Source organism: Sitophilus oryzae, unplaced genomic scaffold (genome assembly GCF_002938485.1).
Source record: "Sitophilus oryzae breed Bouriz unplaced genomic scaffold, Soryzae_2.0 scaffold_1297_pilon_pilon, whole genome shotgun sequence".
NCBI lineage: Eukaryota > Metazoa > Arthropoda > Insecta > Coleoptera > Curculionidae > Sitophilus > Sitophilus oryzae.
In genome coordinates, this window is record NW_022145945.1 from 9,506,374 (window position 1) to 9,525,858 (window position 19,485).

Below are 19,485 nucleotides of genomic sequence, written 5' to 3' on the forward strand. Positions count from 1 at the left end.
ATTGTTTTTTCTCATGCTGACATAAATGTGAGAAAATTTTATCCAGTTTGTATGTTAATGGAAATTCTTACTTTGCTTTATCATCACCATTACAAATGATTAATTCGACGCGAACGAAGTCGCTGGTACACGCTAATAGATTATATAATATTAAATTTACATTAATAACTTCAATATTGGCGACATACCTAAATCGTTCTCACAGCAATAAATAATGAAGTGGACAAATGAAGACTACACGGGAAAATCAGATATGTCACATTTTCATAGAAATTAAGATAGCGATACAACTTTATAGACAAATATTAACGTCATTCGAGAAAAAAAAGCAATAATTCGCTTAGTCCCAGAGATATTACAGCTTGGTTATTTTGCCGTACAAAGGAAAAACCAGAGTAGTCCACGCGTAAATGGCAAAAACCAGAGATGTACTTACGTATGGGCGACAAGCATGCATCTTGTAATTAGTATTGGGCCTTAGTGTTAAATATTTTTATAGATAAATTCCTTTCTATCTGAATAGGTAAATTTAAAATTAAATCGAGGATAGAATTTGACATTTATTAATTAAAATTTTAAATGTCAATTTATTTTATCAAAAATACAATGTCAATTATAAAACAAGAAACAAGATTTTTTCAAGATTATGGTACTCTTAAATCGGAATGATGAATGAAATATAGCGACAATATCCGACAGAACGTTAAAGTCCGCGTTCGCCGTGCAGCAGAAAACCTTACAACACTTTACTTGGTGGGGCTTACAACTCATTTATTACACTACAATTCACGTCCGGCAATCTATTGTTAATTAATATCACATTAGCATCCCATTACGAGCAAATACAAATACACAAGATGAATCAAAACATATACTTGGTAAAGTTATGTAAGAGGGTGGTTTGTCTTATACCGCAAAGTGAGTTACATAGTGCATCACATCCCAAACGTGCCGTGAGTAGTGTGTGTGAAGCTCTGGATCACGTGGAGGAAGCTAGACCTTATGAGAGTATTCCTGGACCGAAGCCAATACCATTTCTTGGAAATACATGGAGGTTTATCCCTTATATAGGTAAGCTGTGGAATATGTTGATAATAAATACCATAAATAACATAAAAATAAATAAAAGTTTCTGAAATGTAACTCTTTACCGGTTCAATATTAGTTATTTTGTTTATGACAATTTTTCATTATTTTGTTTTTTTATCTCAGAATTATGTAGTTTTAATGAAATCTGCTTCAATAGTTAATTAAATATATTGAAATATCTTATAATGTAATGAATAATTTTATTTTATGTCATGTAGGTTTATCTATTTAAAAAAAAATCTGAGCACCAATTACAGAGAATTTTTTCGGTTTTTAGCTGAAAACAAGTGTGTAGTTTAAAATATTCACCAAACCAAACCAATTTTCATACAAATTTCAAAATAATGAGATATAAATACAAATTTAATAAATATTTTTTATTAAACTATTGTAGGGGTAAATTAAATGAAAGTAAACTGGTATAAATTTAAATAAGTCCACAAACTAATTTCGATTTTGAAAATAGCTACTAACTGCATACTAACTGTCACTAGAAACTTCCCATGACGACACCTTTGACGAAACTAGCCCTCCTGGTTGCCATTTTATTGAAAAATCGCTTTTTATTCAAAATCTGTGCTAGATAGGTATAGGAAACCCTAATATAGTTTGAAAGAGCATTCAAATCTGCTTCGGTTTGTTTTAAAAAATACAGGGTGTTGTATTTAAAATAACGAAGTTTTTATATCAAATATATCCTTAAAATAGATCAGGAATTTTTGATACCCCTGTATAAATTTAAGAAAGCAATACCATTTTTCAATAAAGTTTATTTCTTTACCTTTAAACTCAGCACAAAAATTAATTCTGAAAAGTAATGTACAGTGTGTTAATAATCTATTCTATAGTAGCATGCAAATTTAAATATCTTTAAATATCTCAAAAACTAAAGATTTGAAACGTATTTAACCCTTATAATAAATGCCTTTTTTGGGTCCAAGAATCCAAAAATGAAATAAAACACCAGGTGTTCCATAAGAAAATATTTAACTTTGGTATAGATCTTAATTCTGAAACACCCTGTATATTTCAAAATAATTTTAAATTGTGCACATTGCCTCCCCACATATACCCACAAAATATTCTGTTTCTACATCTTTCCGTTTTTGTATAATCAACCGCGGCGAATGAGGTGCGCCACCCTGTACTATATTCCAATTTTCATACAAATTTCCAGTTATTCGATGAAATTCTGAATACATCGAAAAAATAATATCTTGGTATATTATTTAAATAATTCTATTAACAGATTATAATATCTGTCACATTTCATACCTATTTTTAATTTATTTTTTATCTAAAGAATGAAAAGTTTGAAAAGACTTTTTTTAGTTGTTGGGCAAAAATCCAATAAATAATTTTAAATATTAAAATTTCTCAAAGATTTTATCAATTTTCTACACTTTTGAAAGTTTTTAGGAATTCCAAATTAGCAATACAGGGAAATTCCACCCATTTTGTGATGCTCTTTATCTAATTTAATTATACAGAGTATGTCACTTTTGTCTAAAATTTAAAATTGATATAATGTATTAAAAAGGAAACTTTTAGCTTTGGCTACTGAGATTTAGAAGTATAAATACATTTTTAGTTTATTTAATCATTGTTTGTTTAGTCATCTTTTTACCAGTGTCGTAGGTAATATAATTTTTTCGTTTTAGTTTAATGAAATAAAAATACGACACTGACTATCTTAAGAATTAAAATTAGATTTAAAATACTTATTTATTTATTATCCATCAGTAAAATTGATTTATTAAATTTGTATAATCAAATTACAGCTTTGAAGAGAAATAATTGTCAGTTAAGAACATAATAACTAGTTTAGAAAAAAAGAGTGTGTAAATGACTTTTATGTATATTTTATTTTAACAAATTAAAAGTGTATATAATAAGGTATACCAGGTGTTTCTCGAAAGTGGATCAACCCTATATAGAACTTTTTCATATTTTTTCAGATAAAAAAACGAGATTTACTAGTGAAATAAAAAAGGTGGGTTTCCATTTGAAAAAAAAATGATTTATGATAATTTTTTAATCGCTCAATTTCATGACGCTAAGGCCAATATTATATGACATTCGAATAGCAACATGTCTTTTCTTTATGCCCCAGTGGATGTGGTAATCACTAAATTTGTCATTTAGGCTATACAGATTTTTTTGACAGGCAGTTTTTTCCTCCAAAAATTTTAAATATTTTTTTAAATAAATTTTTACGCTTAATGTTAAATATAGAGTGTTTGATATCAAAATTCACATAAAATTTTACATAGAATTTAAGCATGTAATAAAGAAAGTTGTTGGCAACTTCCGGTATTTCCGGAAGTGCCGCCATATTAAAAATATGTATAATCGATAGATCTCGTAGTGAAATAATAATTATTTGCAAAAAATCTCCGATCTAGATATTATAGTTCTCTAGAAACTTCTAATGCACGCTCGGCCTGGAACACCCTGTATACTTTAGACTATAAAAACCCTATTTTCGACTAATTATTTTTACAACAAATTTGATAAAATTATCCTGATCTAATAATCTTTGAATTAATTGAGGGAAAAAATTGAATAATAATGGGGATTTTTACTTGAACTAGTAACTTTTCAAATTTTAGGGGACTTCCAAATCGAACATATAGACAGAGTGGCCACAAAACTGTTTAATAAATATGGAAAAATAGTCAAAATGGAAGGATTATTGGGAAGACCGGATATGTTGTTTCTTTTTGATCCTCGTGACGTAGAAATGGTTTATAGAAGGGAAGATTTACTACCCTTAAGACCCTCTATGCCCAGCCTAAACTACTATAAGCATGTTTTGAGAAAGGATTTTTTTGGAGATATGGCTGGAGTTATAGCAGTGTAAGTTCATCTAAAAAGTACACAGTGAAAAATTAGTACTTCTTAAATTTAAAATTTAGAGTTTTTGTATTTTTATCCTTGTTTCGAATTTACATATGTTTTCTTCATAATCATACAGATATACAGGATGTTCCAGAAATAAGTGCAAGTATTTTGATGGGTGGTAGATCTTGTCAAAAGAAACATTTTTTCTCTTTACCGTTTTTCAATTAAGTCCAAAATAACTGAGTTATTTTACTTTGAAAATTTCCAAAAAAAAATGATTTTTTGTTAAAATTTTGAGAACTACTGGATCTTTTCTGGATTTTCTTTCATGTAAGTTTAAGCTACTACCTATGTTGTCATATTATCAAGAAATTATGTTTTTTAACTTAAAACTAAAAAAAATCTCAAATTTTCAAAAAAAAAAATTTCGCTAAAAATACCTCATAGGCGTGTTTCTGAGGCCGAAATATACTACCAGTTAAAATACTGGCATTTATTTCTGGAACAGCCTGTATAATAATAGTAAATTAAATTAATTTTGATTACAACTTCGAAAAAACAATGAATGTTTATGACATATAGATACTTAATTGACATAATTGATGTATACTTAAATGATGTAATTCTATTCTTTTGCTGTTTTTTTTTCATCACAATCTTACGTCTTGTTGCAAAATTTGTACAAAAACCATTGTGTTGCCAAATGACAATTGGCTTGAATTCTAAACAAAAGTAGATAATTTGAGCCGCAATGAAAGTTTCAGTGAAATTTATATTATCGTTGACGCTTTTACAAATAAAAAATATACACAGTAACATATGTATATCGTTTAAAAACATAAAAGCCTGATGATTTCTTTTAATGGTATTAATCTTCGCAAAACCAAGGCTAGTTAATTTTATCTTGACCTTTAAAAAATACAAGTTTTTCAAGAAATATTTATATTTTTGCATAAAATTTAAGAATCGCAAAAGAATCTGTGTGGTAGGTATTAAATTACAGAAATCTTAATAAACTGTTAGAAAAAAAATATACTATATTGTATATCAAAACTAAAATTAATTACTCACAAAATACGGGGTGTTCCATTTGAAATATTAGAGAGAAAATACATCTATAATTTTAATTTACCCTCTATACCGGGCCCACCCCTATAACTTTTATTTTTTTCAGATAAAAAAACGAGATTTGGTATGTTGGTAGAGGATATAAATTAGGATTAATTGACGCATTCAATTGTTTTGGTCACTTTCTGTTTCACCGGAAATGACAACAACTTTTCATTTTTAAATGGTACCCTCGGTATTTTTTACTTTGTCAATAAAAAATGACACTTTGAATAGAATGACATAGAATGACGCTTAAAAAAATCGAATTTTAAATTTCAATCTAGAGTGCCATGGCTGTGTTAAAAACACTAATTTTTAATCAAGGAGTCTTGAAAAAATAGATTTAATCCTCTAATGTTTTAGTGTCTTATCCTGGCCGGTTAAAAGATGCCCAAATCGTATTTTTAATCATATCTCATTTTCTTTCAAATGGAATGAGAGTGGCTCATTAGCAAATTTGAAAAAAACTTTTTTTACCATCAATAATTTGGTACCACACACTTGGTATTTCAAGTCAAATTGTTGTTATGAACTGCATGTTACAATGTCAAATAAACAATATGCAAAAATGTCAAAAGTTGACATCTATTTAGTGACAATAAAAATAAAGTAACAAAATACCGAAGGTGTTATTTAAAAATCAAAAGTTGTAGCCATTTCCGGTGAAACAGGAAGTGACCGGAAACAATTGAATACGTCAATCAATCCTAATTTATGTCACATACTAACATAACAAATCTCGTTTTTTTATCTGAAAAAATAAAAAAGTTATAGAGGTGAGCTACTTCTGAGACGCCACCCGGTTTGTGCAACACCGCCAAGCGATTGTATAAAATAACAGCATTTCATTGAAAAAAACTACCGTATGATCGAAAAAAAACGGCGTCCAGTTGGCTGGGAAATGAACATCAATGACATTTCCCATATAAATTTACATTTAAAATGACAGCGATCTTCATTCCATAGCCATCGCTGGCGCCGTTTTTTCTCGATCATACGGTATATTAATACGTTGAAAAGATACATTTGAACCGTCCTGTACATTATATAAAAATATTTTTATAATACGAGCTACCCTTGCACTAATATTGAGTGAAAAAAAGTGAATATGGAGCTTTTATTGATTGCTAGTTGTACACCCTGTATTGGATGGAAAGAAAAACACATCTGTAGAACCCAGGAATATGGAAGCAGCCGTGGAGAAGTATCTCTGGAAAACCAAATCTTTCATAACAGTTTTGAGTAATTTTTTTTTATTTTATGGTTAGATTGGTTAGTTTTTCGATAAATATTGTTGTTATTCATGTATTGATGTATCATAATTACATTAAGCTTTTATTTAATAACTAATATATCATCATTATTAATTTTATTGCGACAAGTACCAAATTACGAAGACATTACGTACCTGAGCACTGACTTGAATATAATGTATTCAATGTGGTATAATAATTACGTTAGCCTAAAATAAGCGTCTGGAATATTAATTAAATGAATAAAACATGGGCGTCCCATTTTAGGCACGGTGAAAACTGGCAAAAATTCAGGTCCAAAGTGAACCAGATTATGCTGCAACCGAGGTCTGCAAAAATGTATACCGAGGCTATATCGTGCACTGCAGAACAGTTCGTGAGAAGGTAAAGTACTGGAACTTATAAAAAATTGCATTTTTAAGAAAACGAGATATTCTTTTGTGTTCGTGTACACTGAAAAAACAAAATAGTTTAAATAAAAAACCATCAAATTTTGTTTGAAATTTCTGAAGAAAAGATATTATCACATATCAAAGGCATTGACAGACATAGTAGAGTACCAGTATTAATTTTTGCATTAATTTAATGTAATTATACACTATAAAATAAGAAGTAATATTTATTAACTACAATTTAAACTGCGATATTGGTCTTTTCAGTTTTATCTAAACAATTACTAAATTTTCCTTTTTTGTTTATCTTTTTATTTTTAAAAGTTTTAAAGTTATACCATTTTTTCTAGTTTCTTTAGATTTACATTACCTGATGCTCTATGAGTATGTAGGTAAGTATATATACATAAAATGTGGTGGAAAATGTGGTAGATATAGCGAGAGCTAGCAACGTCGGAAAAACAAGTATTTTGAGACGTCTAGCTCTTTGATATATCTTTTACTATGCTCTTTAGAACAGCATGTGGCCCGTCTGACTGCCGGTAAACGTTGCGTTCCCTACTGCGCCTTGAAAGAAGATCCTATATTTTTATGATTCCTTTAAATTCTAGTATTGAATATAAACAGACCGAGTCTCCGTAGCTCAGCGCGTAGAGGTTTCGCCTATCAAGCAAAGGGTCAGTCCTAACCTAACCTAACAACTTTTTTATTTTATTTTCGTTTATATTCTGATAGTAAAGTATTAAATATTTGTTTTTTTTTAATCACCAGAATTATTTAATACTTTACTATCAGAATATAAACGAAAATAAAATAAAAAAGTCTTTGCCCTGACCCGGATTCGAACTCTGAATCCTCGATTCGTAGTTGGAAACTCTACGCACTGCGCTATGGAGACATGTTCGATTTATATTCAATACTAGAATTTATAGGACTAAATTAAAAAAAAAATATATAGGATCTTCTTCTGATGCGCAGTAGTGAACGCAACGGGTATCGGCAGCCAGACGGGCCGCATGCTGTTCCAGAGAGCATAGTAAAAGATATAACAAACGACGGACGTCTTAAAATACTTTCTGGAAAACGTTGCTAGCTCTTAGACTATAACTTCAAACCAGTTAAAGATAAAAAGACAAAACGGATGTTCCAAAAAGTACCTAAGAATAAATTATAGTGACTCGTATGTTCATCTGTGTAGTGTATTTAAGATATTTTATACTATATTTTAAATTTTTTTCATTTACTTCTAAAGATACCTATAAATAAAAATAATACAAAACATACATATTATACAGGGTGTTTCAAAAAACATGTGCCATCTCTCGTGGAAAGATTCCTAAAGTAAAAATAGGATTTATTTTTTATATCAACATATAGATTCGATTCTGCTTTGTTTTGTAGCCATAGGGTGTTAAAGTCTTAATTTTTTTCGATTTATTATAATTTTCTTCCAAGTACTTTTAGCGTTTTGAATGAAATTTTGAGGGTAAAAGTTACTATAAATGTGACATATTTTAAAGATAAAAAAATGTCGACATATTCACCAGGGACGTGCATATGGGTTACCCTGGAATATTTTTCTATAAAAAGCATGTACGCCACTGATTTTTTTTTCTCTTGTTAGCGAAATAGTGTAAGCAGTTTAATGCCCATTAAAAGTTGTCTCCTGATTTTATCGATTTCGGTCTCCTTGATGAGATAAACGCAATTTTATTAATTTGCCTTGATCCAAGTTTAATAGCAACCTTTAAAAAAATAATATCATTAACTTGCGAAAGTTTTAAATAAGTACTCATTGATTCGTCATCAAAAAATAAGATAAAAAAAAAATCCTATAAACATGGGTATGGAAATGCATAGTTTTAAAGTTACAGGATGTCAAAATTTTTCAAATTAGGTTTTTTATAATTATCTTAAATACCATTATTTTTATTTTGAAATTGCTGTAGGTTTGGACTAATAGTAATAATATTGAATAACAATTTAGGTAAAATATGTAATTTATTAATTTTATTTTTATTTTTATTATTAATTTATTTATTTATTTATTAATTGTGATTAATAAAATTGCGTTTATCTCATCAAGGAGATCGAATTCGATAAAATATCAAGAAATTACTTTTAATTGGCATTAAACAGTCTACACAATTTTGATATCAAAAGAAAAAAGGCAGTGGCGTATATGTTCTATTTTGAAAAATACTCCAGTGATAACCCATATGTACGTCCCTGATGAATATGTCGACACTTCTTTAGGATTAAAAAATATGCAGCACTTATAGTAACTTTTACCCTCAAAATTTCATTCTAATTAGTAATACTTGAAAGGAAATTATAATAAATCGAAAGATTATTAAGACTTTAACACCCTGTAGCTACAGCTACAGGGTGTTAAAGAAACATAGCAGAATCGGATCTATGTTGATATGAAAAATAAATCTTATTTTTACATGAGGAATCTCCCCACGAGAGATGGCACATGTTTTTTGAAGCACCCTATATAACTACATAATTATATCCATATAAATGTAGTATTACATTTTAGATTAGCAACAATTCAAAATGAAGAATCAGAAATGCCCAATGATTTTTTAAATGAAATCCACAAATGGTCTTTGGAATGTAAGTAAGTAATTTTATGCAACTTACCAAATCTGAACTATTTTTTAACAGCTCTAGCAAGGATTGCTCTTGATATCCGATTGGGGTGTTTGGACCCATCTCCTCCGGTAGACACTCAAAATCTTATCGACGCCATCAACACTTTCTTTATAAATGTTCCAATTTTGGAACTGAAAATACCATTTTGGAAAATTTTTAACACAAAGACTTTTACCCAGTACATAGAGGCTTTAGACTGCATTAGAGAGTAAGATCCTAAACATAAGTAAGAATATCAGTCGCGCATGTTTATTCTAGAAAATTAATTTATGAGAGAATAACATTTCTATAATTTCTTTTTAGAATATGTTTAAAATACATTAATCTATCAATGGAAAATTTGAAACACCTAGAAGATGATAGTAAATTGTCTGTAATGCAGAAAGTTTTAAAGAAAGAACAAAACGCTAAACTGGCCAGTATTTTAGCACTTGATATGTTTTTAGTAGGAGTTGATACCGTAAGAAATATACTGTCTCTTTCCAATATCAGGAACATAGTAATTATAATTTAATTTTACAGATTTCTAACGCAGTGGCTTCAATTCTGTATCAACTGGCTATCCATCCTGATAAACAGAAGCTCTTACATGAAGAAATCGAAAAAGTATTGCCTAAAGTTGGCTCAAAAATATCGAACAGTCATTTGGAACAACTTAATTACCTTAGAGCCTGTGTAAAAGAAACTATGAGGTTAGTCTTTTATATTAAAACTAGCGTGTACCCGCGACTTCGTTCGCGTCGAATTAATCATTTGTAATGGTGATGATAAAGCAAAGCAAGAATTTCCATTAACATACAAACTGGATAAAATTTTCTCACATTTATGTCAGCATGAGAAAAAACAATATGGCGATATTATTATATAATTTGGTAATATTTGAGGGGTAGTTTCATCTCGTTGGAATTAGCAAAAATACGCTTTTTACATCAAGCAGTTTAAGCAGAATCGTGGTTAATTATCCAACTTTTTGGAACACCCTGTATGATTTTTTTAAAAATTTCAAAATATGTAAAAAAACAAAATAAATTATGCGTATCCAAGCGTTTTCCCGAAAGACTAACTATTTTTTAAATAACAAATACTGTAATATTTGAGGGGCGTTTTCATCCTCTTGGAATTTGAGATTCGAGAAACCCCTCCTTATCGAACCTCTGCACCCCACAGTCAACCCGTTTGCCAAAAGTCAGCTTTAAACGTCAAGCAGTTTAAGCAGAATCGTGATTACTCAATGGTCATATTTTATGAAACACCCTGTATAAATTTTTAAAAAATCTTAAAACAACAAAATAAATATAAGTGTTTAAGAGTTTTTCCGAAAAACTCACCGGTTTTTAAATAAAAAAATATTCTAATATTTGAGGAGTGGTTTCACCCCATTATTGGAACTGGAATTTCGAAAAATCCCTTCTTATCGAACAGAGGTTCGATATAGTTCGAGTGTAGAGACACCATAGAATCAACCTGTATGCCAAAATTGAGCTTCTTACGTTAAGTGGTTTGAGCAGGATCGTGATTACTCAGTGAGTCGTGAGTCGTAAGTCAGTCACTTAAGGATTTTATACATATATTAGTATAGATTGTCATTGCACCTAGATATTTATACATTTTTAAAAATTGTATTTTCTTATGTCATGTAAAAATCTCTTCTTTCTAAGATTCACTGAGACGTACTTATAGTCGCTTAAAAGCGACAGATGAGTGCAGGGTGTCCCATTTTCTTGTGTTTTATGGCGGTTCTCCTTTATGACTAGATATAGAAAGTTACGGTTTTCACGTCAATTGTTAGTTTTTTTATGAAACTATAGTTACAACATACAGATTTGTTCTAGCTTTGGTTCTAGCATTCTTATTAGTTTCTGAAATACAGGGCCAATTTAAAAATATTGCATTTTTCAACCCCCTTCGTGTAAAAACTGTAAAAACTGAGTACCGTAGTGATTTTCACGTAGAATTCAATGGCTTATAACTACTGTAACTAGTTTTCATTTTCACTGAGAGCTGTTATTTTTGAAATATGACTCAAACATAATGTCTTTTTTTAAATGGAACACCCTGTATATTATTTTTCATACCATGTGCCTTGTTACGAGCTTTCTATAATTATGTTTTTTGCTACATCAAAATACATATCAAATGTAAATTGTAACAGGGTCACAGGGTCTGGCAATAGTGCGTCGGGCATCTGTAGCGCCTACCTAAAGTATGTACGAGGATGTATTTCAGGAAAATATTTTAACATCTATGATGGCTCAAAAAGTGTGAGTGGATCGGGATGCATTTTTTAAACGAAACACCTTGTATATTAATTATTGCATTTTTGGTTTCCTTTCTTTTTGGACACTTTACATAATCCTAAGATATGAGTAAATATATTTCGATAGTTTCAGAGATATTAATAAATAAATAAAAATATATATATATATATCTTTCACTCTTTCAAAGAAATTCTTAAAAATACAAGAACTGTCCTGAAATCAAAACTAATATTAGGTATTTACTTTAGACGGTCTGTACTTACTTTGCTATAAACATAGTAATCGTAAATCATACAGGATGTTCAAAATTCTACGCCAAACTTTCTAAAATATAAAATAAATTTCCTTCGTTTTTTTAAATGGAACACCCTGTATATCATTTTTCAATAGATGGAGAATTAAAAAATTAACATTTTTTGTATTTAGAGTATTTCAAAATTTTTAACGGTTTCGCAGATAATCGCGGTTTTGTATTTCAAATGGCATTTTCCACAGTAAATTTTTATCAAAGCCACCCAATGATTTTTCTCTAACATTTTATGCAATTTTGCCGTTGAAAGAACCATATGAAATAATATTGCGCGTATCTGCGAAACCAAAAATTTTGAAACACTTTATATACAAAAAATGTTCATTTTTTAACTCTCCATCTAATAAAAAAATAATAGACAGGGTGTTCCATTTAAAAAAAATAAAGAAAAATTATTTTAGAAAGTTTGGCGTAGAATTTTGAACACCCTATATGATTTAAGATTACGATATTTATAAGTAAGTATAGACCATCTAAAGTAAATACCTAATATTAGTTTTGATTTCAGGACAGTTCTTGTGATTGTAATAATTTTTTTAAGGAAGGTTGAAAAATATATATTTTTTGTTTATTTATTCATACCTATTTACTAATATCCTATAGGGCTATGTAAAGTGATCTGAAAGGAAGCCAAAAATGCAATAATATGCAGGGTGTTCCACTCACACTTTTTTTGGGCCACCCTATAGAAGAAAACATTTTCCTGAAATCTGAAGTACATCCTCGTACATACCTGTACATACTTTATGCACAGATCAATCAGATCATACAGATTATAAACTTATCGTCAAAAGCATTGTTTTTCGTAGTTCCAATTTTTGGAGTCGCGCACTAGTTAGGTTACTAATTTGCGCACAAGCACGCCCACTTATGGCCTCTAAAATTGTCAACAGCGACTGACCGGCCCAGTTATTACGCTGTTTAAACGGGAGTTTGTTTTTGCGCCCAAGAAAATTTACTCGTTTGCTCATCATCATAAAGTGCTTTAGGTTTGCACTTAAACTAAATTCTCAAGTTTTCTATTCTAGGAGCTACATAATATGCCCGGCACACTATTGCCGAACCCTGTATAAAACTAATCTTCGCAATAATAAGTATATTTTGTTGTTAAATTTATAGAATGTATCCTGTAGTTATTGGAAATGGACGTCAAACTACCTCAAACTGTACCATTGCAGGATACCACGTTCCCAAAGGAGTACAAGTGATCTTTCAGCATTACGTTATGAGCAATCAAGAAGAATTCTTTATGAAAAGTAACGAATTTCATCCAGAAAGGTGGTTAAAAAATAACCCCTTGTTCAAAGACACACATCCATTTGTTTCGCTGCCTTTTGGCTTTGGAAAAAGAATGTGTTTGGGCAAAAGATTTGCTGAATTAGAAATTCAGATTTTACTAGTAAAGGTATATGCTTGTTCTATATATGAAAAATTAGGCATGTTGGAAAAAAACGGCGTCAAGATGGGTTGAAAACACTTACCTATTAATAAATATGTGGTGAGAAATGACAATACCCCATATCATTTTAATTTTGCATTGTCATTCTCCAGCCATCTTTGATGCCGTTTTTTTTAATCATATGAAAAAAAATGGCGTCAATATGACATGAAAATAACGATCGAACACATTTATAACTTTAACGCTGCTTTTTTTCAATTTTACTGTACTAGGCATGCTTTGAGCAATATTTTTTTCTTAGATATTCAGCAAATACAAAGTGGAGTATCACCATGAGCCTTTAAGCTATCACATTCATCCTATGTATACACCAAATGGACCATTAAAACTAAAATTTTTAACCAAATAATACTTTAATTGTGTCTAAATATATATTTTGTAAGATAAATAAAGAAATTAAAAAATAAAAATATACCACATTAGTTAACAATAACCACATTGACTTTGGTTGGTAGTATTATTTACAACATGTCCAGTCACTTTCAAAGATTCATTATTTGAGTTTGATGGTAAAAACCTTTTATTATTTTTCAGCTTATGAGCCAAAGTTAGAAAAATTGCTTCAACATTATCACATTCTGAATCTAATCTTGCAGATGTCTCAAATAACTAAAAATAATTTAGGCACAAATTTTATAGAGTAGGTAAATGTTGGAGAGTATATTCTTGATCTTACTGGCATGTTATGACTGTCAGCTAGTATTTGGGCCTCATTAGTTGGAACTGCTACATTTCCATCACACTTATTTCCAATAAGGATTTTTGGTATATCTGGTAAACAATTCATGTTCGACTCATCAATCCATTTTTTTATTGAACGAAATGAACTTGGATTGGTCACATCATAGACAAAAGCTACTGCATCTGTGTTTCTTAAATAAGTACCTACCTAGTATACCTATAATTCAATAACTTACAAGTGTCTTTTTACCTGTAGTAATGCCGCACCATAGACATTCGATACCTTTCTTGACCAGCTGTATCCCATAATTGTAAAGTTATAAGTTCGCCGTCAATTTCAACTGCACGACTTCGAAAATCTACTCCAATTGTAGCCTCTGTATAATTTAAAAAACTTCCTTCACAAAACCTACAATTATGAATGAATGAATTGTTTAATTTGCATTACTCACAAACCTGTAAGTTAACGTTGTTTTTCCAACATTTGTGTCGCCAATAACAATGACTTTAAAAGTTTTTTCGCTGTTGTTACCAGTAGAAACTCCATTAGATGATTGGTTCATCGTTTAAAAAAATATAAGAACAGAATGTTGGATTAAAAATCAAGTAGACTGTCTATACACTACATGAAAACTAATTTTTTTACAAAAATTGATTACATTCCTCCGTTATGTGTAAATCACAGATTACATAGATTACAGCATAGAGAAATATAAAATAAAAGAGTTGTCATTTCCATAGTCAAAAGTAGGCAACACGTTTAACGAGGATCGATTGTAGCGCACCCTTGAGCCCTAACTGAACTAATACAAATATGACAGACGTAATCGGTAAAATAGGTATCTACATTACCTACCACAAAAAAGGCGGGCAGTTTAAATGCGAATTTAAAAATTTATGTGTTTTTAAAAATATTACGAAATCAAACTGCAAAAAATATAATGAAAATTTATTTTTAAAAACGGAATATTTGAAAAATATAAACTATTGTACACTTTTCAAATGCTTACAGTTAAATGCTAAATTAAATTTGATAATATAAAACATATACATATGCTGAATTAACCTCGAGGGGTAAACCGCTGATGAATTTCTGTACACTAATGCCAAATAATTTAATACTAATACCAATAATACTACGAAAACGCCAAAAATGCCAACATCTTGTACACCAAAATACACCAGCGGTATACCCCTCGATTAACCTATAGTATTATAAAACTTATTTAACAACACCACTAACAAACCATATAAGATCGCAGGGTTTGCAATCTATGCTATTATAACAGATTAAAATTTAAATAAGACATCATCAAAAATTAATTCACCTGTAAGTTGGATTTATAAACTCAGCAGTTGAAGTTTAGTTGAGGTAGCAAATGTTCAACACTGTGAAATCAAGGCGCGAATATATAGTCAGTTCGTTTTACGTTCATCGAGTTCAGAGATGGGCAATGTCTTTACATATCGAACTTGCTTTGCATGATACCCTTTCCTGGATCGTGTTCAAATCACATCATCGACTGAACAAAATATTACATGATGACCGTAAACACATCGCACAAAACAAAGTTCAAATCATAGAGAAATATAAGTTCCCCGGGAAATAAAACTTCATCCATCATTTCTGTACGCACAAACACAAAACAAACAAACAAAGTATATGCTACACAAAATAATTACAAAATTCCAAAATTCAAAACAAAATTGTAAACAACTGCAAAATACAAATAATTTGCTGTCATGTCACTTGTCAATCTTGTCATGACACGTGACAGCGTGACAGGTAGCAGGTGGCGACGCTTTGGAGCCCTAACTGAACTATGCAACATTATGGCCAAGTTACACAACCTTTCAAACACTCTTTTATTTTAGTTACTTTATGGATTACAGATTACAGAAACAGAACAGATGTAAAAATGTAAATAAGAATAATGAATATGAATGAACATGCACTGTTGCCAGTAGTTAGGACTTTAGGATGATATCGACATTAGAGATTTATTGCAATAAATTCATATATAAATATTTTAAATTTTTTTTTGTACTCCTTCAATTCCCCTCTGACAAAATCGTAAGAAAATTTTAAACTTATTCGCATTTCTACTTTACACATTTTTCTTTAATAGATTTTCGATATTCTATTCTTTATTAGACAAACTGTTAAGTAAAATTAAAAATTGTATATGATGAAGCCTACCATGATCTTATATAAAAAATACTCCATTTACAATATGATGGTCTATGTTCTTTGATTAACTTGTCACAGTGACAGATTGACATCATGTTGACATATTACAAGGAATTTTGTAAACATTTTTGGAAAGATGGATTGTAAATTTGGTTAAGAAGACACACATTTTTTAAAAGTAAATATAAGCAAATCTACAAACATTCTATGATTTTATAATATAATCATGGCCGAAGGCCCCCAGAATGTAGCTTTATCTTTGGCGGAAGAAAGTTCAATTAACGAGTTTGCTGCTCCAGAAGCGAGATTTGAGTGTCCTATTTGTTTATCATGGCTAAGGGACCCAGTTGTTACTTCTTGCGGTCACAGATTTTGCAGAAGCTGTATACAAGAATGGTTATTGTGAGTAAATTATGGTATACCTAAATTATTAGTTTACGTTTTTTGCTTTCAAAGACGAATTACTAATGATTCAGTTACAAAGCTATGAGATAATTGCCCCAAAGCAACATACTTGTTGCATGACTAATGATGAAGTCATCCTGTATCAAAACAAATCACTTTTGTAGGAAGGAGACTGCCTGTCCAGTTGACAGCATGAAATTAAACAAAGATTCTGATATATTTCCTGATAATTTTACAAGGAGGGAGATTTCTCAACAGAAAACAAAATGTCCAAACATAGTACGAGGTTGTCTGATTGAATTGTCACCATTAGATGTAGAATCTCATTTATTGGAATGCAAATACAGGTATATACAAAAGCAGGTCTAAAAATCTTTTATATTGTTTTGTACAAAAAAAAAAACATTTTTTAGAATACCCGAATTACCAGACAGTGAAAAACTTAGGTGCACGTTTGTACATGTAGGCTGTGATCAGAAATTTGAAGACGAACCCCAAAGACAACAACATTTGGAACAAAATATTCAACAGCATTTATTAGTATGAAATTTTGATATTTTTTGAAAACAGAAATATAATTATGAAATTTTCAGTTATTATCGCAAGCATATTCTAAATTTACAATAAATAGTGCAGAAGATAATGCAAGTTCAACTTTGGCTCAGGCTAATTTCTGGGATCCACCATCGAAACATGAGTCTTCTAGTGAACTAAACCAAGGTGATAATTTGCAAAATTTATTAAGGTGAGACAGTTATTCACATTTATTTACAATAATATTTTTTATTGCATAATATAATTCAAGGATATAATATATACTATGCAGGGTACTCCAAAAATTCAAGAGTCAATTTCTCATCAAAAAACATAGAAAAAAAATTTGATTGGGTTGAATTTTGTTATTTTAGATCATTATTAAGTCCCATTCAGAGCAACGTCTTGTCGCTGGCGACACAGTTTGACATTTCAAACAACCAATGAGAGCTGTATTAAATTTAAAATTGACAGCTGTTTGAATTTTGTACAAATCTCATTGGTTCTTTTGACATGTCGCTGGTGACATGTTCTGAGAATGGGACTTTATCCTTTCACTATTTGAAAAACTTCTTGAATAAACAAAAATTTTAGGGCTCTTTATGAAAAAATTGTATTTTTGGAACAAAAAAGTAGAGAACAAGACATTATAATAGCAAATATGTCAGATCAACTGACAAACTTTCAGCATAAATACTGTAATGGAACTTATATATGGTATTTCAATGACTTCAAAAATAAAATCAGAGCTATGAAAGAAAACCCTCGAATAATTCATTACAGTCCAGGTTTTTTCACTTCACCCTATGGATATAAGTATATTTTTGACATTTTCCTTTGTGAAATTAGGTTTATTAATTAGAAAAAGATTTTTAGAATGTGCATTCGAATAAATTTGTCTTTGAAGAAACCTGATCATATAGCAATATTAATTCACGTGATGAAGTCAGGACATGATAACACTTTAGATTGGCCCTTTACAGGAAAGTTGACCATCACAATTGTTCACCCTAAGTAAGTAATGTCATTTAGATTTCAATTTATGAAAATTTTGGGTTTGTACCAGTTTAAAAATTTATATTTCAGTAAGTCTTTCAAGAGCATCAGAGAAACAATGATGACTCGTCCAGAATTAGAAGCATTTAAGCAACCAATCAGTGATCTGAATCCAAAAGGATTTGGGTATACAGAGTTTGCTTTGCTGGACGAATTAATTGACGCGGATTTCGTAATGAACAATCAGTTAATAGTCAAAGTCAGTGCTCAACCAGTGTAGCAAGGTATAAATCAGATATGGATAAAATTTAGTGCAATTTCGAGTTTGTATTAAATATTCAAACAACTATTTCCATTTGGTCTTTATATCATTAATTATAAAACATGAGAGAACCTATCTTCTAAATGTATTTTTGTCACAGTTTAAAATATATATTATTGTTGATATTTATCAAATAGTTATTGAAGTATACAGTGTGTTTGAAATCATTTTTAATATACAGTATGTCCCTGAATTGTCTTTAAAGGAGAAAAAACTTTTTTATTATCTTGGGAAAAATACATCCTTCATAAAAAATTTTGGTTGTTCTAAAATGGTTAATCCTGTTTATATTTTTCCAAATTTCTATACCGTTTTAGAGAAAATTGATAAAACCATGAAATATACATACACCGGGTGCATCTCAAAAGTGGCTCACCCCTTAACTTTTTATTTTTTAGTTAAAAAAACGAGATTTGGTATGTTAGTGTACGACATAAATTAGGATTGATTGACGTATTCAATTGTTTTCGGTAACTTCCGGTTTCACCGGAAATGACTACAACTTTTGATTTTTAAATAGCACAAAAAAAAATGAAAACGAAATTTTATTACCACAGAAACGCGTTTTGATTTTTAGGACTTTTTTTTATTTTCTCTAAAATGGTATGGAAATTATAAAAGGAAATGGCCATTTTAGAAAAAGCAAAAATTGTTATGAAGGGGGTATTTTTATCAAGATGTCGATAATTAAAAAAAATTTCCTCTTGTAAAGACAATCCAGGGACATACTATATAATATTAACCAATTAATCATTGAGATGAAATAGTACTTAACATAATAGTGTAACTGCACTGTTGATATCTTTTTTATAAAGCAATATCAGGAAATGGTGAGATTATATTTATATAATTTAAGAGTATTATTGTTATACATACATTCCACAAGGAATTGTTCTGTGTTACTTTTTATACAGATTATATGTTAAATCTTTTTCCTTGCTGTATTTTTTTCCCTAATGATTCCATGAAAAACAACAAAA

At 29.9% G+C, this 19,485-nt stretch overlaps 3 protein-coding genes across 3 annotated transcripts in view; 2 read left to right on the forward strand and 1 right to left on the reverse strand.

The window, feature by feature from the left end:
* LOC115874478 overlaps window positions 1–13,767 on the forward strand; it is a 37,646-nt gene extending 23,879 nt beyond the window's left edge. The window contains exons 11-19 of the mRNA XM_030889627.1: window positions 707–1,071; window positions 3,702–3,948; window positions 6,564–6,680; window positions 9,234–9,310; window positions 9,362–9,557; window positions 9,653–9,809; window positions 9,872–10,041; window positions 13,037–13,322; window positions 13,618–13,767. Of these exons, the coding sequence (XP_030745487.1) occupies window positions 707–1,071; window positions 3,702–3,948; window positions 6,564–6,680; window positions 9,234–9,310; window positions 9,362–9,557; window positions 9,653–9,809; window positions 9,872–10,041; window positions 13,037–13,322; window positions 13,618–13,725 (1,723 nt within the window). The 3' untranslated portion in view covers window positions 13,726–13,767. The remainder of the gene's footprint in view (window positions 1–706; window positions 1,072–3,701; window positions 3,949–6,563; window positions 6,681–9,233; window positions 9,311–9,361; window positions 9,558–9,652; window positions 9,810–9,871; window positions 10,042–13,036; window positions 13,323–13,617) is intronic.
* On the reverse strand, window positions 13,711–14,956 carry LOC115874729 (ras-related protein Rab-33B-like). Its single transcript, XM_030889994.1, has 4 exons — window positions 14,514–14,956; window positions 14,308–14,466; window positions 14,053–14,248; window positions 13,711–13,985 (listed from the first exon to the last, which is right to left on the reverse strand). The coding sequence occupies exons 1-4, from the start codon at window positions 14,618–14,620 to the stop codon at window positions 13,800–13,802; spliced, it is 648 nt and encodes a 215-aa protein (XP_030745854.1). The 5' UTR covers window positions 14,621–14,956; the 3' UTR covers window positions 13,711–13,799.
* A 1,355-nt stretch (window positions 14,957–16,311) lies between these two features.
* Window positions 16,312–18,634, forward strand: LOC115874728 (TNF receptor-associated factor 6). Its single transcript, XM_030889993.1, has 7 exons — window positions 16,312–16,650; window positions 16,818–17,000; window positions 17,067–17,193; window positions 17,247–17,398; window positions 17,782–18,003; window positions 18,064–18,201; window positions 18,274–18,634. Exons 1-7 carry the CDS (start codon window positions 16,475–16,477, stop codon window positions 18,461–18,463), a joined length of 1,188 nt encoding a protein of 395 aa, XP_030745853.1. The 5' UTR covers window positions 16,312–16,474; the 3' UTR covers window positions 18,464–18,634.
* Window positions 18,635–19,485: the final 851 nt, after the last annotated feature.

Excerpts from the sequence above, each read along its gene's own strand:
- LOC115874728 (XM_030889993.1), top strand. The coding sequence starts at position 16,475 with ATGGCCGAAGGCCCCCAGAATGTAGCTTTATCTTTGGCGGAAGAAAGT. Across the intron at positions 17,194-17,246 it reads ATATTCAACAGCATTTATTA|TTATTATCGCAAGCATATTC; the intron begins GTATGAAATTTT and ends TGAAATTTTCAG. Across the intron at positions 18,004-18,063 it reads ACTTCACCCTATGGATATAA|AATGTGCATTCGAATAAATT; the intron begins GTATATTTTTGA and ends AAAGATTTTTAG.
- LOC115874729 (XM_030889994.1), bottom strand. The coding sequence starts at position 14,620 with ATGAACCAATCATCTAATGGAGTTTCTACTGGTAACAACAGCGAAAAA. Across the intron at positions 14,467-14,513 it reads AAAACAACGTTAACTTACAG|GTTTTGTGAAGGAAGTTTTT; the intron begins GTTTGTGAGTAA and ends TCATAATTGTAG. Across the intron at positions 13,986-14,052 it reads CTGACAGTCATAACATGCCA|TTATTTGAGACATCTGCAAG; the intron begins GTAAGATCAAGA and ends AATTATTTTTAG.